Here is a 24334-nt window from a genome sequence, read left to right as displayed (position 1 = left end):
TTTCTCAGCATAGATGAGAAGTTTATAAGCTTTTACTCACTCTATTCCCCTGCTTAACACTCACTCATAGGTTTTTCTGAAAGAGCGCAGGAATTAGTATTATTGGTGTGAGATTTTCGTGTAGTCTTTCCTACTTAAGACATTCTTAGAATTCTACACAAATCCCCATTCCGTCATCACAGAACATAAGACTTTGTCTTGTTCTTTACGATTCTTCAGATATTTTCCTCAAATGGATCGTGTGAGATATTCTTTGAATTTTTGCACATTCTCAAAAATACCTTACCTGAAAAAGGAATTCTTGGTTTCAGGTTTTCTCAAGTCTACAGTTGTGATTTCCTATTACTTCCCTTGTGAATTCCTCTACCTTGAAATTAAAAAATCTGAATGTCCCTTACATATCTAACAAGCATCTCAAGCACAACATTTCAAAACCTTATCCTCACAGGATCTTTTCCATCGTAGTGACTACTGACTTGCTCTCATGACTACTGTTCTTGCTCTTATCTCTAGCCTAGTGGCCTCCATGCCAGTGCTTGAAATAGCAGGTACACTTGTACCCCTGGGTTTTTTAAAGCAAATATTTGCAAGGCTGGCTGAATCTATTGTTTCCTTCAAATCTCTGCTCAAACACCACCTTACGAGATTCCTGACAACCCATATAAAAGAGTAAATCCTCCCACCACCCTTATTCCTATACAGCCTCATCACTCTATCCGGCTTCATTTCTTTTTCCTGTAGCACTTACTACCTCCTAACACATATTTTTTTCATTTCTTTAGTGTCTAACATCTTTCCCCATTGAGAGTATGACCAAGGGTTGTTCACTCTGTATACCCAGTGACTAAACCACCTCACCTCACTGAGGCTTCCAGTTCATGGATCAGTGCCAGTTTCTCACCATCTATTAATACCACCTCCTATCATTTATTGCCTTGGACAACTAGATTCCACATTCCACTACTACAGTTGGCACACCTTGCACATATCCTCAACCCTATCAAAAGTTAAAAATAACTTTTCTGCACTTGCAATACACAGCTAAATATTGCTAGATAAAAATCATATGATAGGTTTGCCTAATTTCCCTTCATTCATGACCACAAACTCCAAAAGGAGTAACTCTACACTTCCTTTTTTACACAGTGGTGCTTTATGGAATAAATTTCAAAAAGCAGAATAATACATTTTAAAACTTTAACATTCAAAACCAACATACTAATATCCAATTGTGCTAAAATAATTGACATGTGCAAGATCATCTGATCATTACACTCATTTGATAACACGTTCAAAGTGTTACACAATAGAAAGTTTATATTATTTATCAAGGGATAGAAAATCGTATCATTACCACATTTTAAACATGGCAAACCCTATGAAATCATTTTTTTCTGTTAGTGTACATTATCATTTCTCACAGTGAATGTTGTGGAACCCAATGTGTTTCCACTTGGAATTGTTGGCAAATGAAGTAAAGTCCAATAAAATATCCAAATGTGATAAAAAGAATCTGCCAAATGCCTTTTACTTCATGATGGTCTCAGCCCTCTTTGTATCAACATTCTGTAGATAGGGTAAATTATAAACTCTAAACAGTTCTGAAGCAAAGGCTCTACAAATAACTTTTAGACAGACTCAATAAAACAGCCTGTTTCAGTACTAATTTATAATTTTTATGGTCATGTAAGAAAAGTGAAAAAGTCTTCCAAGCCACCATAAACTGCTAATCATTACACAATTAAATATGAAAGGAAGTTTTAGAAAATGAGAGGGAAAAAAAGCTTATTTGGCAATATGCTGTTACATACATACTAGCACCTTTAATGAGACTTAAAAAAAAATTCAGCTGCATTTACAACTCATGGCCTGTTTAAAGTTATGCAGATGCTCACCCAAAAGCAGATGACCAAAAGAATAGAACAGCAGAATATAATACATATTTAGTGGGCACATAAGAATTGAATGGAAATTAAGTTTGAATATGGCCCATTAAGCTCTTCATTAAAGAAATTTTGTTGTGGAAGATTCACGCATTATTACTTGTATCTCCGATATGATGCCATTAATGATTTTGGTTATATGGGAGTAGTTTGTTTTCAAACTATAAAATATTAAGATCAGGATACTCAATAAACTATAATGTAATTTACCAGGAAACACCCTTAATTTCATTACAATGACAGAAAGTTTGACCATTACTAAATTAAGTTCAGCAGAGAATGTTCCTGCTACCCTTATGAAGAACTATGATTCCCTAAATACTGTTTCCAAGATTCAAAAAAATTACAAAAATGGAGACTGTGAATGCAGTTAACTCATTTGTTTTCAAAGGGAAACTATATTTCATTTATTTCCAAAACAGAGAAGTACTATCCCTGATGAATCTCTTGAATCACTTTGTATAATGACTTTTACCATCAACATAATACCCCCAAAATAGTTTCTGCCTTGTTGGTTAAATGTGATTTTTATTTTCGGTTGGCAGGGGCAGGGGGGGAATGTCCCTAATTGCAAAATGTTTTCATTTTTATTTTTTTCTCCCCCCTCCCCCAACCTGTATTTTTGCTGTGTCCATTCACTGTGTGATCTTCTGTGCCTCTTTTTAAGTCTTCTTTTCAATCCTGGGGACTGCTGACAGGGAGAGAGGTTCCCTGTCACTTGTGCCACCTTAGTTCCTGGTTCCTGTTGCATATCACCTTCATTCTCCCCTTCATCTCTATTTTTGTTGCTTCATCATCTTGCTGCATGGCTTCCTGTGCCGGTACGCCTTTTACCAGGAGGCCCCGGGGACTAAACCTGGGTCCTCCCATTTGGCAGGCCCAATCACTTGAACCACAGTTGCTTCCCCAAAATGTTTTTAATTTACAACTAAACCTGAAATTTAAAATTTACCAAAATGGAATCAGAATGAGTAGAATGCTTTACCAGGTAATATGGCAACCCAAATTTGTGTTCAAGGACCACTTTGCTTCAAAAACAGCACAAATTAGTGGTTATTCAATCATTTACAGCACCTACTTTAGGTACATGAATAGCATTACAAATTAGGGACCATAATCAAACTTGGAGGTTAAGTAGCATTTAGTAAATTTGAAGTTAATAGAAATGGAATTCAATGGCAAACAAAATTCCCAGAGATCATTTGCTGAAACTTGACATAGTATCACCCCACTTTTTAAATTTTGGTAATAAAACTAGTTTTATTTCCTTATTTACTCATTTAAAATGCCTGCTGCATTTCGGCAAATGGCACACAATTATAACTTCCAAGATACTCTATTCAACGCTACCTAAAATAATACACATGAACCTAAAGACATCAATAACCTCAAAGTATCATTACCCATAATTCACTAAATATAATTCTTTACACAGCTATATTTTCAATTTTTCCTTATTTTTGCAGCATAATATAGAAATCATACTGTATTTCCAGATGTGGCAATTAATATACCAGAACGTAAGGGTCATGGGTATTTCAAAATTTCTAATCCAATTCTCAATTTAGATAACATTCCGTCATTTCTCCCTTTTTATTTCTCAAGTTAATAAAATACAGTTAGAGTAACCAAGTGAATCTCAAACCCACCCATGGATGGGAATTGTGGAAATTCACAGTCAAGGAATGTTAAAGCTAATGAAATAACATTTATTTTTCGTTTTTCTCAAAAACAAAACACACAGTAGTTGTCAACTTTTTGGTTGAGATAAAATTTCTAAAGTTCTTATTTATAAATTATTTCTCATCAATCATTTCTTTTTCAAGCATCTTTTTAAAGAATTGTATCTTAGTAAACTTTTCTACCTTAGTGATATTTTTAATTTAAATGAGCAATTTGAAAACACAAAGGTTAAAGCTACTTCTTAAGGATTAATTTTGACCAGCCTTTGTAATTTTTGTATTTGTAATATTATAAAACATATTGCTAGACTCAAAGAATTTTATATACTGTATTAGCTCAAATGACACGCAGATAAGTTAGTTATCTGACAAAGTGGAACATTAGTTTTGACCATATACATCTATTTTATCATCATTTCTATTTTTAACAGAGATAAATAGTGCTTATTATATAGTAATATGGCAAATGAACATCCCTTCCCACCCGCCATAAAAGAACAATGTCGTTGCTTTAATTTTGTTAGGAGTCACAAAAATTTTTTTATTTAGGAAAAATATTCCCTCCATTGTTTATTAATCAATCTTATTTAAATGAATATTTTTACTTTTCTGTGAAGATCAATTGAAAGTATGTCTTCTTTCATAAGCAAACTGGATTTGTTTCATTTGTTTTATTTTGCACGGCACACATGGAATTAATACTTTACTTTCCTGTATTTTAAAAATTAATTATGAGATTTTCCTCATTAAGAATTAGTTGTTTCTGTATGGTATATTGCCATGCTGCTGTTAAGAAAAAAATAAGGATATGGATATATGAGAAACAAATCATAAGCTGTAATACTATTGAAATATATTAAACATTGTTTAAATATTAAACAGCAAAATACTTCTATATTAAATAAATAAGATTTGGATTAGTCATTATGGAAATATAGGCCAATATCACCAGTGACGATAATTTTGATGGTCTAGTGCAAAAGGTGGCAACATACACACACACACACACACACACACCACCACCACCACCACCCAAAAAAAAGGAGAGGGATGAGGAGAAGGAATCTTTAATACTGGTACTGTTTTCCCTAACAAATTAAACTGGTGAGTCTCAATCCTTCCTACACATTAAAATTACTCAGAAACTTTTTAAAAATATTGATAACTAGGGCCTATCCCAGATATATAAATCAGAATCTATGAAGGTAGGATTCAGACATCAGTATTTTTTTTAAAGTTCCCCAAATGATTCTAATGTAGTCAGGGTTAAGAGCTACTGATTTAAATATACAAGCGTCGTACAGATTCCTGGCTCGTTAGTGTGTCCTACAAATAAGAAATGCAACTTTCCTTTACAGATTGATGGCCAGATCAGAGTGTCTCCAGTAAACAAGAAGTCACCTATAAGTAAGGTTATTAATTTGCACTTCATTTCTCTTAAGATTTCGGCTTATGCACTTTCATTCCTAAAATGCTATATTCTCAAACTCCAAGACCAAGTATAATAAAATTATTTTATGTAATAAGCCAGTTAAACAATAAATCATTCATTCATGTATATAAGTATTTACTCATTGTCGACCATAAGCAAGGCACTGTACTTGGTGCTTATTTTAAGACTTGTGATAGTCATGAGAGAATGAAGTGATTGGCTGAAGAAAATTTTTTGTAATTGATAGCTATAAAATTAATCATGTGGACCTAAATGAGGAACTAAACTGTCAAAAAAACAAAACAAGTACATATTAAGGGTATGATTTAAAAACACATGGTATACCATATTTGCACTTTTCTTCATCTTCCTTACAGTAAAATTCCAGAAACCTTTGAATATACATAAGGAATATTCAAAATAGAAAAATAAACCCTGTTCAAAGTACATGTTCTCAATTTAAACCACACTCTATGTTAAGTAAAATTCATACATGACAAGAATAAATACTAAAAATCTTTATGGAAAGGTAGTTCATGTCCATTTGTAGTAGTCTTAACAAGTAAGCTTACATTAAAATATTACAGATTGCTAGTCTTTGACTAATCATCATGGAGCAAGTTTACACAATTCATAATTATACCTTAAACTACTGAAAAGTTATTGGTTGAGAAATTCCAACGTAAACAAATTTGTTTTATTTTCAAGAGGGGATGCAGAGAAGGTAAGAAAAGGGAGAAGAATCTGCTCAAACCTTGTAAATATACTAATATCCAATAATTTAAAATGCTGACTGCTTTTCTTCTGGAGAGCCTTGTGAATTCCATATCAATAAATATCTTTTCTATTCCTTTTGGTATGGACTTTGGTGATTACTTTAAAAAATAAATAATACACATCTTCTCACTTCTATGCTAGCATTAAAGTTCAAAGGTTAGGTAACGTCAGCTTAACAAATAAGAAAGTACTAAACGTTTACAAAAAATGTTAATTGAGGAGAGATCACTGAAAAAAAATATGGAGGGAAAAATGACTTAACACTGAATAAACAGCAACAGTTCTAATGGCAAAACTCATTAAGAGAGTGAAGGCTCCAGTTGCTTTAAGTACTAAAAGTCAAAATCAAGACTCAAGGGACATGCTCATATTTTTTTTGTACCTTGAAAGCAGCATTCTGTCTCTAAAATAGAGAAGTAGCAAAACATTTTACTAAGTTAAATTATAGGTTTTATATTTTATACCATACTGAATAAGCACATAAAAATACCAGTGTTTGATGCTGTTTCTGTTCAGACACTTAATTTAAACAAATATGTTCTCTGGTGCCTGGGAGAATTTATCAATATGTAGGGATACTGAAAAGAAGGAATCCAAGATTGACATGCCTAGAAGAGAAGATTAAAAATCCTATACCATATAAATTAAGAACCAAAGGACGACTTATGAGAAAAGATAAGGAAATTAAAAGTTACAATGCAGTACAGCTAATACATATTCCTTCCCCCAAGTCACACTCTGGCTCTCAAAAAAAAAAAAAATACTACTGCCTATTAGGTTTTTAATCTGTGTTTTGAAATTTTTCAAGTGGAAAGATATGACAGATAGAAAGATATCATTCTAGGTTTTAAAATCACCAGACTCAGTGAGAAGAATGCACATTCATTAAATGTATTCATATAAGTAAAGAAGTCTTGGAAAGGCTGAACAGTTTAGCCAATGCTGAAGAACTGTTCTTGATTTTTCATTATTCCTTTAAAAATAGTTAGTGTAGATATACTACTATACATACAGGTTGACATTTTGAGTCATTCAGAATAGTCACATCCTTTTGCTTAGTTTCAGAAGTTCCAGAGACTAAAATTTAATACCATTCATAACACAGTATTTTCAATAAAAGGAACTACAGAGCAATGAAAAATCAGAAGATGGCTTTGAGAGCCTTATAACCTCTAAATATACACACATTTGTAACCTGTATTTATTTTTTAAAGAAACAAATTTTAAGTAATGCTAATTTAACCAATGGAGAAAAAACTTCTATCAAAATATACAATTTCCATTACAGACTAGAAGGCTAATATTAAAAAAATAGCTGTAAGTCAAAAAGTTTGCTTATATGGATGACAGGCATCATCCCTCTGAAGCACAAAGCATCAAATAAGGTCTTATAAAAGATCAATTTGTAACTTCTTCATTTGTAAGTTCTTGATAAATTCATAAAGCTTGAGTCTTAGTCTTTAGATCAAGGTATATCCATGCTTCTTAATCCACATTTCCAGAAAAAGGAAAAACCAAATAATTCAGAATCTCAAGTGGGATTTATGCTTTACCATGTACCTGAAAAATAATATAACAGGTTATACCATTTATAAGAATTTTAGAATTTTATATTACATGTAAAAATATTTTGAAATTTCTTAAAACTTAAAATCAACAACATAAAGGATGTTTTATTTTTTAAGAACCTGGAAACCTGGGAAAGCGGACTTGGTCCAGTGGTTAGGGCATCCGTCTACCACATGGGAGGTCTGCGGTTCAAATCCCGGGCCTCCTTGACCCGTGTGGAGCTGGCCCATGCACAGTGTTGATGCACACAAGGAGTGCCCTGCCACACAGGGGTGGCCCCTGCGTAGGGGAACCCCACGCGCAAGGAGTGCACCCCGTAAGGAGAGCTGCCCAGCACGAAAGGAAGTGCAGCCTGCCTAAGAAAGGTGCCACCCACACGGAGAGATGACGCAACAGTAAGAAACACAGATTCCTGTGCAGCTGACAACAGAGGCGGACAAAGAAGATGCAGCAAATAGACAAAGAGAACAGACAACTGGGGTAGGGAGGGGAAATAAATAAATAAATCTTTTTTTTAAAAAAGCCTGGAAACCTGATACTGTATTGGGAATATAAGAACTAAAGTAGGTTAGAAAGAACATATTTCTCTCATTAAATTCCATTAGATTTCTGGCTAGAATGACAAATGTTTCTCTTTAGAATATTATCAGTTATAATCATATTGGGTTACTTCAATCATCTCTGACTATGAAGCAACCAATAATATACAGTAATAATTACAAATTTTAAAAAGCACCTCAAAGAGAGCAACAGATTCAATGGTACTAACTGTGATACTAAGCTATTCTTAAATTTTCTAATTACAAAACTGTTGTTACAGTAAACGGCTTAAGATCTCTATTTGTACTACCAAATAAAATCAATTGAAAACCTCAACACCTTTCGCAATACCCGCAACCCACATAAGTCCAGAGTCAAGGACACTGGTGAGAAAAAACATAGGAATCACTTAATGCAAGCTTCTAGGACAGATAGAAAATTGAGGTTCAGAACAGATATTTATTAATTTAATCAGCATCAAACTACACAATGTTGGGCAAAGAATATTGAATAATATAGCTCTCAACTTTAACGAACTTCAAGTTTAGTCAGAGACAGGCTAATTACTATAATAAAGCAGAGATAAGTGTATTTTAGAATCAGAATTACCTGTCTAATGTTTCCCAGAACCGTAAGAAAACTGGTCTATCCAAATGACGTTTGTGATAGCTGAGTTCTAATACTGTTACATCCCATTTCTGAACATTTGGATCTAGACGAACTTCATCATACTTGAGATGGAAGGCTTTAACTGTATGGGGGGAAAATAATAGAAATTATAAAAATATTTTATAGAATAATAGAAAAAATTATAGAACACAGACATTAAAAAACTAAAAAAAAATGAATTCAATTCCCCTTCTTCCAAATGAAGCTATATAATAACCAAAGTGATAATTTAAATAGATGATAAGCACTGCAGTATCTTCAAAAACATTGCATTCATTCCATTGCTGCAGGTTTACACATGCCAGCCACTGAGGACTGAAATGAGAAACAAACTAAGATAAAATACATGTAAGTCCAGTAAAGAGTATGGCTAAGAAAAAGATTATTCAAATATAATATAAGGGGAGTAGGCTATCATAGAAACACAAGAGTGCCTTTCTCAGACTATGGAGTACAGAAATGGTTAGCACAGGCAGGGAATGGTCTAATTTAAGATCTGATTAGGCAAGTATAGAACAAAAGTGATCCAGTTAGCAAGAAAAGCAGGCTCTAGGATAAAATGGTTTATTCTAGGAACTAAAGAAATTCAATGGAACTGCATCATGCAGAATAATGATGGAAAGGGGTAGGAGACAAGACCGCAAAGGTATGGAGCAATGTTGGCTTAGTTGGTCATATAAAGGAATTTGGACTGAGACGACATGGGGCATCACTAAAAAATGGTTAGCAGAGACTAACGAAAAAATTTAGTAATCCAGAGGAGAAAGAGTGTATTTCGCAAAATGCTTAGAAGATGCCAAGAAAATTATTCAAAAGATAATTAAGTGGGAACAACAGAGGGATTAAGAAGTGACTGCTAAAAGGTGTGGAGTTTTTCTTTTTGGGGTAATGAAATTGTCCTAAAAATTTCTGCTGATGAATGAACAACATTATGATTATACTATAAGCCACTTTGGATAGATCACATGGCATGTGCATATATCTCACTAAAACTGCTTGAAAGTAAAATAAATGTGCAAGAATAGCCAGAAATTGTAGCTATGTATAGCACGGGAAGCACAGAAAGATTGAGAGGTAAAAAATGTTATTTGTTTGTTTTCTGATTATTATTGGAATAATGAAAATTCTCTAATAATGATTGAAGTGATGAATGCACAACTATGTGATTATACCAAATACCACTGATTGTCCACTTTGGATGAACTGTATGCAATACTAATATGTATCAATAAAGTTTATCTGTTTAAATGTTAGTGATGAAAAATAGGTGGTAAAGTAGGTAAGGTAATACAAGTGGGTGAGCAGTTATTTTAGATACAGTGTTCAGGGAAGGCCTCTTAAGGAGAGTACTTGGAAACAGGTAAGTAGATAACTAAATGAAATAAAAGGTGAGTCTAGGAAAGATCTGGTGGAAGATGATTTCAGGCAAAGGGAACAGCTGATACAAAGGTCCTGAGAGGGGAGCAATTTTGGAGTATCCTATAAACAAGTATTTTTTCAAAAGGCAATGGCCTATATGTACAACCTTCTTGTCTATGGCAAGGATTCTGAATTTTATTACAAATGTGCTAGTAACACACTGGCAAGTTTACAGCAAGAAGGTGAAATTACCTGATTTTCACTTTTAAAAGATAGTTGACTGCTGGGCCAAATATAGTCTCTAGGGTAGAACTTCCCAACTGGTATAGGCTGCAAATGGGTACCAAGTAGGACATAAAATATTAACTATTAACTAACAACCTTTCTCCCTGATCATCCAGTTGAATCAGGCCGGCTAGTTTACTACTGTATTTACAAATAATTTATCATCATCGGAGCTTTTCATTTTGCAGGTACACCTGTAAAATGTTTAGCTTTTCCTCCAATTTTTCACTCCCTCCCAGAATATATGATTGTTACTGTTATTATCACCACCATCATTGACTTTGACTTTTGTTAATATTTTGTGATAGCTACTTTGTGACCTGGTCATTCCATACTGCTTGCTGGCTTATTGGCTTTTGATTTTGACAACTAATCAAGCTCTTAATTCTTGTTGGAAATTCAAAATGAGAAATTTGTGTCCAGAAAAAAAGAAAAAATGTTATTTCTAAATTATTTGCTTTTAGAATTAAGGTCCCCCTCCACCATGGACAAAATAATTCCATTTTGAATTTAATTAAAACAATTCATTAAAGGGACAACATGTTTTTATGTCTCCAGAAAAATCCACCTCCTTATGTTTATTTATGCTTGTAAAAAAACACATTTTGTGAATTTTTAAATATTTTACATTACTGAGTTAATGAAAACAGAACTTTCTATTCTGTTTACTATGTATTTCAATTTTCATATAATGCCATAATATTAAGCTAGAGACAACTTTAAGAACAACATACAAATGACCATTGAAAACTATGAGATCTTGAGAGGGTATTCACAATCAAGAGAGAAGAGAAATGGGAACATAAAAAACGTACTCAATAATCAGAATAAAAGAAGTCTGAGATAAAGTTTCACAAACCCTGGGAAAATAACATTTTAAAAAGGAGGAAATAAGTCAACACTGTCAAATTCTAATAAGAGGGAAACAGATGTGACTCAGGTGACCAAGCACCTACCTACCACATGGGAGGTCCCAGGTTCGGTTCCCAAGCCTCCTGGAAAAAACAAGCAAGTCAGCGAGCTGGCACAAGGGGCAGGTGTGGTAAGCAGACACAAGATGATGCAACAAGGGGACACAAAGATAAAACACAATGAGAGCACGATAAAACAGGGAGCGGATGTGGCCCAAGTGACTGAGCACCTCTCTCCCACATGGGAGGTTCCAGGTTTGGTTCCTGGTGTCTCCTAAAGAGAAGATAAGCACACAGTGAATGAACAGAGAGAGCAGACAGTTAGGGCAACAATGGGGGGGAGGGGAAATTAAATTAAAAAAATAAATTTTTTAAAAAAAATCTAATAAGAGGTTAAAGTATGCAACAGTTGAGCCACTGGTGACTTTGGTGAAAACAATCTTCAAGATAGCAACAGCCTGACTACAGTAGATTGAAAATTGATTAGAAAATGAGTTACTGGAAACAATTCTTTCAAAAATTTACATTTAAAAGGGAAAACAAGAAGGAAATGTGAGGTCAAGGGAAGGGGTTTGTGTCTTCTTTTGGTTGGCTGTTTAAGATGGAAGGGACCTAAGCACTTTCAAATGCTGAAGGAAACAAGCCAGTAAAGAAGGATGGTTGAAGAAGAAGGAAAAAAAACTCCTGAAAGAAAATCACTGCTAACTGGGAAAATGCCTTTCTTTTTTTTTTAAAGGAAAAAACATCTAAATTCTAATCTAAACTGGCTTTTCTTTAAAGGAAAAATACCTCTAAATTCTGATCTAAATTTCAGAAGACTAACAATCTGAACAAAAACAATAAACACTTGTATTCACAATGAAACTGAGAGTATTTACTTCTTGAAAAAAATTCTAATAGTTTTCATCGCAGTATTATTCAACAAGTTAAGCAAGTGAACAAATATTTGAGTTCACTGACATTACTTATATTAAAATTCTTATTCACTTAGATGTTTTTGCAAATCTGTACCTTTAACTTCCTATTTAATAACTCTACACATTATCAAAGTTTCAGAAATAAAATGAAAAGCTATCATAATGTTAGAACTATTAGAATTCATTTGTAAAAACACACGAAGGCAGGGGAAGAGCAATTGATTAAAGCGTTTAATCTTGGGCAGAGTTCTAACTGAGAAGAACAGTGGTAACAGTAACAAAAGATGAGGTTGCTAAAAGGGGCTGACTTTCAATGGAGCATAAGCTTTATTCATGATTCTTAAAATGGACATTTCTAATAAGTACTAATTGTTTCATGAGATTGAATTTTTAAATATTATTAATTGGGTACTTCAATTTAGTAACTGGAACAGGACCTCAAGCAAATAAACAGGATAAATTAATCTATTTTTAAAATAATCTTTTGAGAAGTTGTAGGTTTACAGAAAAATTATGCAGAAAATACAGTTTCTATAATTCCTTGTCATTAACACTTTGCATTAGTGTACTACCTTTGTTAGAACTCATGAAAGATTATAATTGTACTATTAACTATACTGTATAGTTTACTCTTCACTGGGCAATACAATCCTATTTTTTAAAATATTTATTCTAGTAACATATATACAACCTAAAATTCCCCTTTAACCACATGCCAATATACAATTCAGTACTGTTAATTATATTCAAAATATTGTGCTACCATTACCAAAACCTTTCCAACATCTGAAAGATACATTATGGAGCAACTGAGCATTCAACTTTCCAATCCCTGCTCTAACTAGACCCTGGGTAACACCTGTATTCCAGTTTCTGACTATGAATTTGCTTATTCTAACCATTCAAGACAAATCATAATTTTGCCCTTTTGTGCCTGGATTATTTCACTCAACATGATGTCTTCAAGGTTTATACATGTTGTAGCATGTACCTGTACTTCACTCCTTTTAATAGCTGAAGATTATTCCATTCTATGGACATAACACATTTTTTATCCATTCACCTATTGATGCATACATAATTGGGCTGCTTCCACCTCTTGGCTATTGTGAATAATGCTGCAATGAACACGGGTGTACAAATATCTGAGTCTCTGCTTTTGATTCTTTTAGGTACAAACATAAGGCGTGGAACTAAGAGGTCATACGGTAATTCTGTATATCACTTTCTGAAGAACTGCAAACTCTTTTTCACAGTGGTTGCACCATTTTACATTCCCATCAACAATAAGCGAGTATTCCTATCTCACCACAACCTCTCACTTGTTATGTTCTGTGGTTTTACCTCTAACCATTCTAGTGTGTGTGAAATGGCATCGCATTGAAGTTTTATTTGCATTTCCTAATAGGTAATGATGCTGAGCATTTTTTTCAAGTGCTTTTTGGTCATTTGTGTACTTTTTTGGAAAAATGTCTATTTTTTGTCTAAGTGTTTTTTGCTCATCTTTTAAATTAGGCTATGTTCCTGTCTTTGAGGTGTAAGATTTCTTTGTATATTCTGCATATTAAACCCTAAACAGATATGTGGTTTTGAAATATTTTCTCTCATTCTGTATGCTATCTTTTTACATTTATGAAGAAGTCCTTCGATGCACTTTTTAAAATTTTGATGAAGTCCCATTTATCTATTTTTTTCTTTTGTCTCCCATGCTTTTAGTGTGAAGCCTACCATTATCCTAACACAAAGTCCTGAAAATGCTATCCTATGTTTTCTTCTAAGAGTTTTATAAACTTTTGGTTCTTATATTTAGGTCTCTGATCCATTTTGAGTTAATTTTATATATGGTACAAAATTAGGGGTCCACTTTCATTCATTTTGCATATGAATATCCAGTTTTTCCAGCACAATAGCTGAAGAAATTATTCTATCCCCATTGATTTGACATGGTAACCTTGTAAAAAATCAACCTGCCATAGATATTAATTTTGTTATTTAACAAATTAATTAAAAGTCTTATAAGTTTAAAAATTGGGAAGTATGAGACCTCCAGCTTCATTCTTCTTTTTCAGGATGGTTTTTGCATATTCAGAGAAACTTACCCTTCCAAATCAATTTGCTCATTGGGTTTTCCATTTCTGCAAAGAACATTTATTGGACTTTTGATTGCAATTGTGCTGAATCTATTTCGTTTTGGGTAGAATTAACATCTGAACAAGATTTAAGTCTTCCAATTCATGAACATGAGAATCCTTTCATTTATTTAGGTTTTCTTTGATATCTTTCAGCAATGTTTTATAATTTTATGTATAAAAGCCTTTTATATCCTTGGTTATATGTATTCCCAAATACTTGATTTTTTCAGTTGCTATTATAAATGGAATTTTTTTTCCCGCTCATTTCTTCTTCAAATTGTTCATTACTAGTGTAAAGAAATACTACTCATTTCAATTGTCTTCCAGTTTACTGATTCCTTCTTCTGGAAGTTCCAACCTGCTGTAAAATTCTCCAGCAAAGTTTTCATTTCTATTATTTTGGTCTTCCACTCCGGTATTTCTGTTTTGTTTCTTTTTAAAAATTTTTATTGAGATTCTCATATTGTTCATTCATTTTTTTCCCTCATATCCCTTAAATCATATCTTTGAGCATGAGGATCATTTTTTAAAAGTCTTTGCCCAGTATTTCAACAGTCTTGTTTTCACTGATGGCATGGATTTTTATCTTGTTCTTTTGGCCGGGTCATCCTTTCATCTCTGTCTCAAAATCTTTTGCTGCACACTGTACATTTTAATATTTTAAAGTATTAACTTTCTAATTTAGTCCCTGAGTTGCATGTTCATTTTTTTGTATCCAGATGGTAGTATGGCAGGGATTTCCTTGAGTGTCATAAGGTAAACCCAAGCAATGCTAAAAAACACCTTTCACAGTCTTTGCAAATTGGCTCTGCCTTGGCTAGTGCTCTCCTTTGGAGTCTAGCTCTCTTACCAAGACGGTCAGCTTAAGGCAAATGTAAAGTATAGATCTTCTCAAGTCTTCTCTCCTTTTTTCTCTGTTTTTGCTGCCTGTCTATTAACCTATGAAACACTGTCTCTCCCTTCAATGTGCTCTACTGTATGACTTAAAGAAGGTAGTCATTTGCCCCAGGCTGCTTTGGCTTAATATTTCTTACACTGCTTCAGCTGTCAGCAAACTGTTTCTGCCTATAGGGCAAGTTCTGTGAGGGCAAGTCCAAGAGGAGTTTCCTGGTTCATTATTTATGCTGTCATTGGATATACTGGCACCAACATATAAGCACCTCGATATGCACACAGGGGATACTCTACTCTCTGGAACACAGACAGCAACCCACAATCGCAGAACAGGCTTGCCCCAATATTATACTGGGGAGCAGTTGAGGGAGGAGTCAGCAGGGGCACAAGAGGCTTCTCCCACTACTGTTTTTTTTTTCTCCTACTGTTTTTAAACTGCATTTTCTTGATTTGGCACTTACCCAGTTACTGCGACCATTTAATTGTTTTCTTGAGTTTTGAAAAAAATGATGGTGAGTTTTTGCTATTTGTTCATAGATTCCATTGGGGAACAAGAGCACCTGGTACTTGGTCAACCAGAAGCCTAAATTTATATACTTTTGTTTTATCAATTTATACCAATATATGTTTAATAATAAAAGATATAAGTTGCATGACATCAGTCATTCAACACTATTTACTGAGTTTCTCCCTTATATCCGGCACTATTCTATGGTTAGGATACAACTGGTGAACAAGGCAGTAAGGCTTCAAAACTGGCATTCTAGCTAGAGAAAGATATGAAAATAAAATAGTGTCATGCAACAATTAGTACTATAAAAGTAAATAAACTCAGTCTTGGGAAACTGAAAGTAAAGTGATGGGTATTTCAAACAAAATGTATTCACTTTCAAACAGAAAGGTATTCACTAGAAATAGAACACTTGAACTGAGGCCTGAATGAAGACAAAAGACCAATCATTCTACAATCATTCCAGGTAATGGGACTAGCTGGGCAATGTCAAATGACACTTAAGTTAAAGCTATGCATAATTGTTCAGCATAAGTGAACCATTTAAAAACCAGCTTTGTATTTCAATAAAAATTTAAGAACATGTAATAGTATTCATGATTTTTAAGTAGCATGAAAAATAATTACTAAGGTTGGGGTATAGGCAATACTTCTAGAGATACAAGAAAGTAATAATGTACAAACTACTTTAAAATATTTCATATGTGCTTAAAAATTGTAAATCTTACTTTTAGCAAATATGTCAACTGGTGATCCATCAGGCAAAAGCCATGGCCATCCTTTGAACTGCCATGCAGGACCTTGTACAAAAACTGCTACAACTCGGTCCCTATAAATAGAAAGGAGAGAAGAGAATCTCTCACTTGAGCTTTACTTACTGTAAATCCCTAAGGAAGCATCTCATAATTATTCATGTGATACAGTCTCCTGTCAACACTCCTGTGAGGCAAACACAGCACATGTATTAGCATAACTTTTCATTATAATGTTACCATTAGAGCAAATTAATGATTGCTATACTTCCCATGCATCTGTTTTTTTGCACCAAAGTCTTTTAAACATAATTACACATACAATCTTTATGTGATCTTTTCAGCTTTTTATCTCTGATCTTCTATTAATTAGAGTAGGTGCCTTTTTTTTTTGAATGTAATATAAAACAGCATGTGATAGATTAATCAATCAAAAACGTTCATTTTAAAATATTATTTAAAATTCAAACACATCTTAAATATTTTTCCTTACCAAAAACATTAAATTATAGTAATTCACCACCCAGCTTATGAAGAACAAAGTCCTTATCAACGAGTTGTTCTAATTACAGGTAATAAGTAATCTGAGTACAGAAACCATCTAGACTTTTATCATTTTTCCAAATATTTTACAACTGTCACTTGTCCGAAATTCCACAGTATGTTATTTTTTTAAAGCAACTTGTTTTCCCAACCATTCAGCTTACTTTCTTAGAAAGAACAAATAAATCTCTGTATCTAAAACCATTTATTTCATTAGTTTACACAATACTTAATCAAAGTAAGAAATTATAACACAACTGCCACAAATAATTTAAACCTATAAATAATTGGTGGGAACAATAACATTATCAGTAATGATTGCTAGAAATATTTACTAGGAACATTTAATATAAGGCCAGGTGCTATTTTAAGCACTTACGCATTATTAATATTAATACATTTAAACTTCACAACAACCCAGGGAAGTACTATTATTTTCCAAATTTTACAGCTGAGGAAAGAGAATTGCAGGGGCATATCAAAGAATAGTCTATTAGCCAGAAAAAGCACAACCGGAAACATACATCAATATCTACAGAAGGAAAGAAAATACTGGCAATTTAGAGAACAGCTTAAATGAAGATTGGTTAGCAAGTTTCTACTACATGAGACAAGTTTAAATTGTACCCAAAATACTAAAAAGATACTGACATTGATTGATTGATTACTCTAAGTTTATAGAAGTTAAGAATACAATGATGGCCAGAACAGTTCAGTACTACTGGCTTGATTCATGCGTGTCAGCAATTTTACCCATCACTGATTTTGCACTATATATTTTTATGAAATAAAAATAAAAGTTTAGGCAAATTGTCCTAGTATTTTTATGAAGATCGTTTTAACCTGTGGACCTCTTGATAGGGTCCTGGGGAATTTCTCCCTCCCTGTGCTCAAAAGACCGCTATTTACAAATTGCTGCACGATACTATTCTCCCTCTTGCTGAGGAATTCTCTGTAGAATAGGGCTAACCTTCATTCAAGAGAGTACTGACATGGGTTGAAAATAAGTAAGCAAACAAGCAGGAATGAGGGAATTAATGAATAAAAGAACAAAGAATAAATTACCAATCTTGTGCAAACCTGGGTATGTTATTGCTCCTACCTGAGGACCGATAAATCATGAGACTATCAATCTTGTATTATTATGGAAATAGTTTTGACCTCTCAGACTCCCATATAGAGTCTTGCGAACACCTAGAAGTCTCCAAACCACACTTTGAGAACCACTGCATTAGATGCACCCAACGAAACATTAAACCAGGGTTACCTTTTATTCAGGTAAAAGATCTACAACACCTATTGATGGTGTGAAAAACCATAACGCTCTCAAACTGCTTAAAATTTCTTAAAGCTAAAATTGAATCTTAAGTACACTTTCCCCCCTTTTCATGGGCTATATGGCCCATTCTGCTAAATGGGCCATATATGATTAAACAACCCCTTAATTTTATGATGTAATTTGTATCATACTCCCCCCTCCCCACTCCTATCTTTCCCTATCAATAACATCCTATGTGAGTATGGTACATTTGTTACAATTGATGAACAAATATTGACGCACTGCAACTAATCATGGTCAGTGGTTTATATTATGGTTTACCATTTGCACCGGATACTTTCATAGGTCCTGACAAAATGTATAATGACCCGTATCTGTCACTGCAAGATCATGCAGACAATTCCAATGCCAAAAATGCCCTATGAATTCTTGAAAGGACAATTAAAGGAAAAACAAAAAGAGAGGTATGAAAAATATTCCTAGGCTAGGATACCAATGCCTGGGGACCATTGCTAATATACACAAGCAATATGTGTATATATATATTTTTAAAGATTCATTTTATTTATTTATCTCTCCCCACCCCTGCATTTTGCACTTGATGTGTCTGTTGGTCTTGTTTCTTAGGAGGCACTGGGAACTAAACTCAGGACCTCCCATATGGGAGGAAAGCACCTAATCACTTAATCCACTTCAGCTCCCTGCTTTGCTGTATCTCTCACTGGATCACCTTGTCATGTCAGCTTGCCGTCCTGCTTGTCCTCTTTTAGGCAGCACCAGGAACCTCTGCTCCCTGCTTTGTTGGATCTATCATTATGTTTTTCTTCTTGTGTCATCTTATTGTGTCAGCTTGCTATGCCTGCCTGTCATGCCAGCTCACTGTCTTCTTTAGGAAGCCCAAACCCAAGACCTCCCATCTGGCAGGCAGGAGCCCAATTACTTGAACCACATCTGCTTCCTACAAGCAATATATTTTTATTACAATGATGACACTTGTACACACTGTCCTTATTATAATTTTCTGCAAAGAGCTGCAAACACAAAATATATATGGAGTAACTTCCCTACACGATTTTAAGCTTGATGGTTAAAACTGTCATCTCATTTACTTCATTACTCAAAGTATCCTTGTTAGGTAAGGGAGAATTATAATAATGAACTATTTACTTTTTAGTCAATATACTATTATTATTCTCAATAGCTTGACTTCCTAATGTCTGAAGACTAATAAGTTCTTCAAAGGTAAATTATACCTGTGCATGTGCAGCATTCTCTTATTATCAGACTTCATACTTTTACTCCACCTTACATTAATGAAATAAATTAAGATAATTCATGTATCTCAATTTATAGGCACTATATTTTAAAACAGTTTAAAATTTTGTCAAGACATTTTAATGCAGTGAAAGAACTAAACCAAGGCGATCATGTTATTTAAATTAGTCCCTTATAATAAAAATAACAATGACTTGATTTATTATTTATCAGAAAATATGAATTCCCCAAGTCAAAAATATAAAATATGGGTGCTTAAAACATTAGTCTATTTCAAAAGAGCTGTTCTAAAAACTGACCCTGAACAAATTGAGGGAATTTTTGTCTTCTAGATTTTCTAGTAGAGTGCTGCTTCTTGTAAGTAAAATAAAGTTTAACTAACAAGAATATAATTTTCTTCAGGTATTACTAGAATGTTACTATTATTGACCAAATCAGATCCATAGACATTAACAAAGGTTTCAAATGATAGGTTTTATTTAGAACCCACTATAAAATTTTATACTTGTTCATGTAAGGAAAAAAAAATTGAATATTAAAAAAATTTAGATTATCTTACCAGTCTTGAGGCATAAGTTTAAGGGGTTGGTCTACTACTCTATATGGAACTGTGACACTAATTGCAGTGCCCCCTGGCTGCATTTGGTCTTTTCTTCTCTGTATTAGAGTTTCATTTTCTCTTTGGCAGCCTTGTTTCTTCTTTTCATCTGATGGAACAAATCTTTAAAAACAAGAGATGAGAAAAAGTCAAATATATTCAGTGTAAAAAAAACTGAAAATAAATTATATTGGAAAATAATTGTTAAAATAGTGATAGTTTTAAACCAAATAAAAAAGTTTATTTTTAAATAAACCTGCTCTGTTAAGTAGAGATCACAATGTTTGAGAGTACAGGTCTTTCTATTCCATGCCAAAGAGAACTCAATCTCACTTAGGCCAATAAGTCAGGGTGCATGTATGTGTCTGTCTCACATACAGACATATACCCAATTTACGGTTATTCAACTAGTACTTAGAATTCTTTAATGTTACATAAAAGACCCACACTAATCCTTGATTTCTCAAATGCTATTGGAAACTTTATGATAAAGAAAAACTTTATTACAAATCAGAAGGTCACCTGAAATGAAGATGCTGCTGTGCCTAGCTAGGATTCTTCATTAGGTGACTTAGCCTCTCCAGGAGCTCCATATAAGACCCCTTTCACATTTATGCCTCAGCAAAAGTCATAAAAGCCATCAATCTTCAAGGTTGCTTTGTAAATTTTAAAGTAGGGAAAATAAATCAGTGTATGTCAAGAGCCTATTTTAGTAAATCTCTCTAGCAATTTAGTGAAATACCATTCTACTTATATGGTTCAATTCTCTACTTGTAACCCCCAACACAGATTTTCTCTAAACTAATTTAACAACTGGGAGAGCTGTTGCTAACTCCAGAATATATCAGTGTTCACAAACAATTTTAAGGCAGTTTCATTTTCTAAATATACATAATCTTAACACATAGTCCAGTAGCATATTTTATAAGCCTATGATTCTGGGTCCCTCCAATTAAAGGGGTACTACAATCACTACAGTGAATACCATTCTACTTTTAAAGTTTATGAGAGATGAAAGGCTGATGTGGCAAAGGAGATGAATAAAACCATAAATGAATTTTTCCCTGTAAAAAATTATAATACCACATATTGGATTCATCATATAATGACACTCATCATAGTCGTGAAAGATTTAGTACATGATAATAGTGATAACAATGAACTTTGTTTTGATGTGATTGCTCTCATAGCTAATTCACATCTGATGGAAAAGTTTACATTTCCTTATTTTAAAATTTCAATACATAATCATTTTATTCCTTAATATTCTACCTAATTTTATAATCAAGCTCACTTAGAAAAATATCTAAATGGCATTCAAAATATTTAAGTTCTGTTAATAAATTCATAGACAGAAAGTACATTTAATGTTACCTAGGGGCTAGGAGGGGGAAAAAAGATTTTTTAAAATGTCTGATTTATTGAATATAATATTACTATATCTCTCTTTTCTGGTATATATATATATATATATATATATATATATATATATATATATATATATATATATTTTTTTTTTTTTTTAACCTACTGGGGCCAATGAATTGAACCTGGAGCTCAAACACTGAGCCACAGCAGTTGTCCTGAGTTGGTTTTTCATTTGTTTGCTTGTTGTTTGTTTTTTCATTTTTAGGAGACACCAGGAACTGAACCCGGCACCTCCCAGGTGGGAAACAAGCACTCAACCGCTTGAGTCACATCTGCTCTCCTTGAAATTTTAATATGCTATATATGTATAAAATTACTGATGCAATATTACTTATAAACTTGCATAATGAATAATAATTTTAGTCTTTCTAATTGAGGTGGCGTGTTATTTGAGCTTTTCATTCTGTTTTTCACTGAACATTTTTTGTATGCCTATTTTATTGTCCATTTTCTTAATGGAATCTTTTGATGAGCAAAAGTTCTAAGATTTAATGACATCGGTTTATCATTGTTTTTCTTTTCTGGTCTGTCCTTTAAAAAGAATCTTCATTGGGAAGCAGCTGTGGCTCAATCAGTTAGTTGGGCCCCCATCTACCATATGGGAGGCCCTGGGTTTGTATCTCAGGGGCTCCTTATGAAAGCAGGCTCCCCTGCACACCGCAGTTAGCCACTGCCTGCAAGCACCATGATGTGCCACTGGTCTCCAAGCACCGTGGAGAGCTAACTCAGCAAGGTTATGCAACAAAAAGGGAGACAAGTAAAAACACAGAAGAGCGCACAGTGAATGGACAGAGAGAGCAGACAAAAAGCAAATCATGGGGCGGGGGTGATAAAAAATAATACAGAAAAAAAAATCTTTATCTAGGTAATAATTATATTCTATGTTTTCTTCTAGAAGCTTCATAGAGCTAGACTTTATGCTGGGGTCTATCATCCATCTTGAATAGACTTTTTGTGTATGGTGTGAGGCAGGGCTGAATTCATTTTTTCACCCATATTCAGTTGTTCCAGCACTATGTTTTTTTTAAAGCAGTTTTACTGAGATATATTCCATACACTCCCTCTAGTGTACAAACAATGGTTTTTAGTATCATCAGTGTTGATTATACCAGTACCATTTGTTAATAAAGAGTTTCCAGTTGAATTACCTTGTTACACCTTCATTAAAATAAATTTTGTGGGTTAATTTTTAAATTATCCATTGTTTTCGTTGATCTATTTTATTTTCATGCCATTATCACAAATCACAGCAGCTTTACAGCAAATCTTAAATCAGAAGGTATAAGTCCTCCCATTTTGTTCCTCCATAATAACTTCTAGTTTCAATGCTAAATAACAGTGTATTTTAAGACATTTTAAACTACTTTACATCCAACATATATAGTATCATCTATGCATACAGCACATAAGAAGTGATAAGACTATGAACTGCCATCACCAAATTTGGGCAAGCACAGTAATTAAATCTATGTGCCACAACTGCCACCTAGCCCACAGCAACCATAAGATGTCCTCAATTTAGAGATTTTAAATGGTGAGGAATAAATGTGTGAATCAGAACCGATAAAATAAAGCATGTAATGCTCTAGCCAACTAAATTTAACAAAGGATGTGACACAGTGCTATATATTACAGTACCATCAATTCCGCTCCCCAAGTCAATATCAATGTACCTTCCACTCTCAGGAATAAGCGTAGAAGCATTACTTAATGCTAGCAAAGGCCAGGTGGAGTAGAATTTAGGATGATAAAGTAGAAGGCAGCACCTTCCTATGGAACAGAGCAAAAATTAAAGCCTATTATCCTCTAGTAAAATTGAATAAGTGGAAGCAGACAAAAGGCAAGACAAATAAGGAAGCCAGCTCGGAGAACCGGTATGGCTAGATGGTTGGGTGCTGGCTTCCCACACGCAGGATTCCGGGTTCAGTCCCCGGTACCTCAAAAAAAAAAATTTTTTTTTAATTAAAAAATTTAAAAAAAAAATTTTTTTAATTAAAAACAACACACCAAAGTATTTTATTTCCATGCCTCCCCTCAATACAAGAAGTATGAACAGAATAGTTCTGGCCTATCAATATAAAATAATTACAGTCTTCTAGTTTATAAGGACTATGCATCTGACATTCAAATGTGATACTAAAATAATTTCGGCTTCCTAGACTATCCTAGTTTAAATATATCTCTTTGTATATATTTAGGCATTTATTTAAGCAGCATTTATTTTACTATGACTTTATCTTCTTTATTCAACATAGGATTCAATTCTCTACAATTTTATAGCAGTCTTTATTTTTTATTATGGTAATTTACATAATTTTTGTCATCTCCTTACTAGACATCAGGTGCCTTGAATGCAGTGTCAATCAGATATACGGCATTCACACCAGCGAATGTGCTGCTTTGTATTCAGCAATTCCTCAAATACTGGTTGAACCAAAAAAAAAACAGTCTGAAATAATTATTTAGATATAACTATTTACCATTATATAAGATTTTTAAGAGCTCTAATGCCTCCATTGAGTAATTTTAAATACATTTTTATGTCCATTAAAGAAAAAGATTTAAGAAGCAATGGCAAAAGGAATTAACACAAATTATGACTCTGTGCCTTAGGAAGTGGATGTAGCTCAAGTGGTTAAGTGCCTGCTTCCCATGAATAAGGTCCTGGGTTTGATCCATGGTTACCTCTTAAAAACAAACAAATAAATGAAAAAAACAAATCTCATTGGGGAGCAAATATAGCTCAATCCCTGGTTCCTCCTAAAAAAACAAACAAAAAAACCACACACATGCACAAAAACCTGTGCCTTTATTCTGTTTCTGGAATGGTAAATATGG

The 24334-nt window shown here is 33.5% G+C and overlaps 1 protein-coding gene across 1 annotated transcript in view; it reads right to left on the bottom strand.

Annotated features, from left to right (window-relative positions):
- Positions 1–4140: 4140 nt before the first annotated feature.
- Positions 4141–24334, bottom strand: part of CDC73 (cell division cycle 73) — a 141603-nt gene continuing 121409 nt past the window's right edge. The window contains exons 14-17 of the mRNA XM_058274892.1: positions 20030–20191; positions 16350–16450; positions 8553–8694; positions 4141–7394 (exon numbers count right to left, since the gene is read on the bottom strand). Coding sequence (XP_058130875.1) covers positions 7358–7394; positions 8553–8694; positions 16350–16450; positions 20030–20191 — 442 coding nt within the window. The 3' untranslated portion in view covers positions 4141–7357. The remainder of the gene's footprint in view (positions 7395–8552; positions 8695–16349; positions 16451–20029; positions 20192–24334) is intronic.

Source organism: Dasypus novemcinctus, chromosome 13 (genome assembly GCF_030445035.2).
Source record: "Dasypus novemcinctus isolate mDasNov1 chromosome 13, mDasNov1.1.hap2, whole genome shotgun sequence".
Taxonomy (NCBI): Eukaryota; Metazoa; Chordata; class Mammalia; order Cingulata; family Dasypodidae; genus Dasypus; species Dasypus novemcinctus.
Note: the sequence above shows the minus strand (reverse complement) of the source record. Positions and strands in the feature narration are given on the sequence as shown.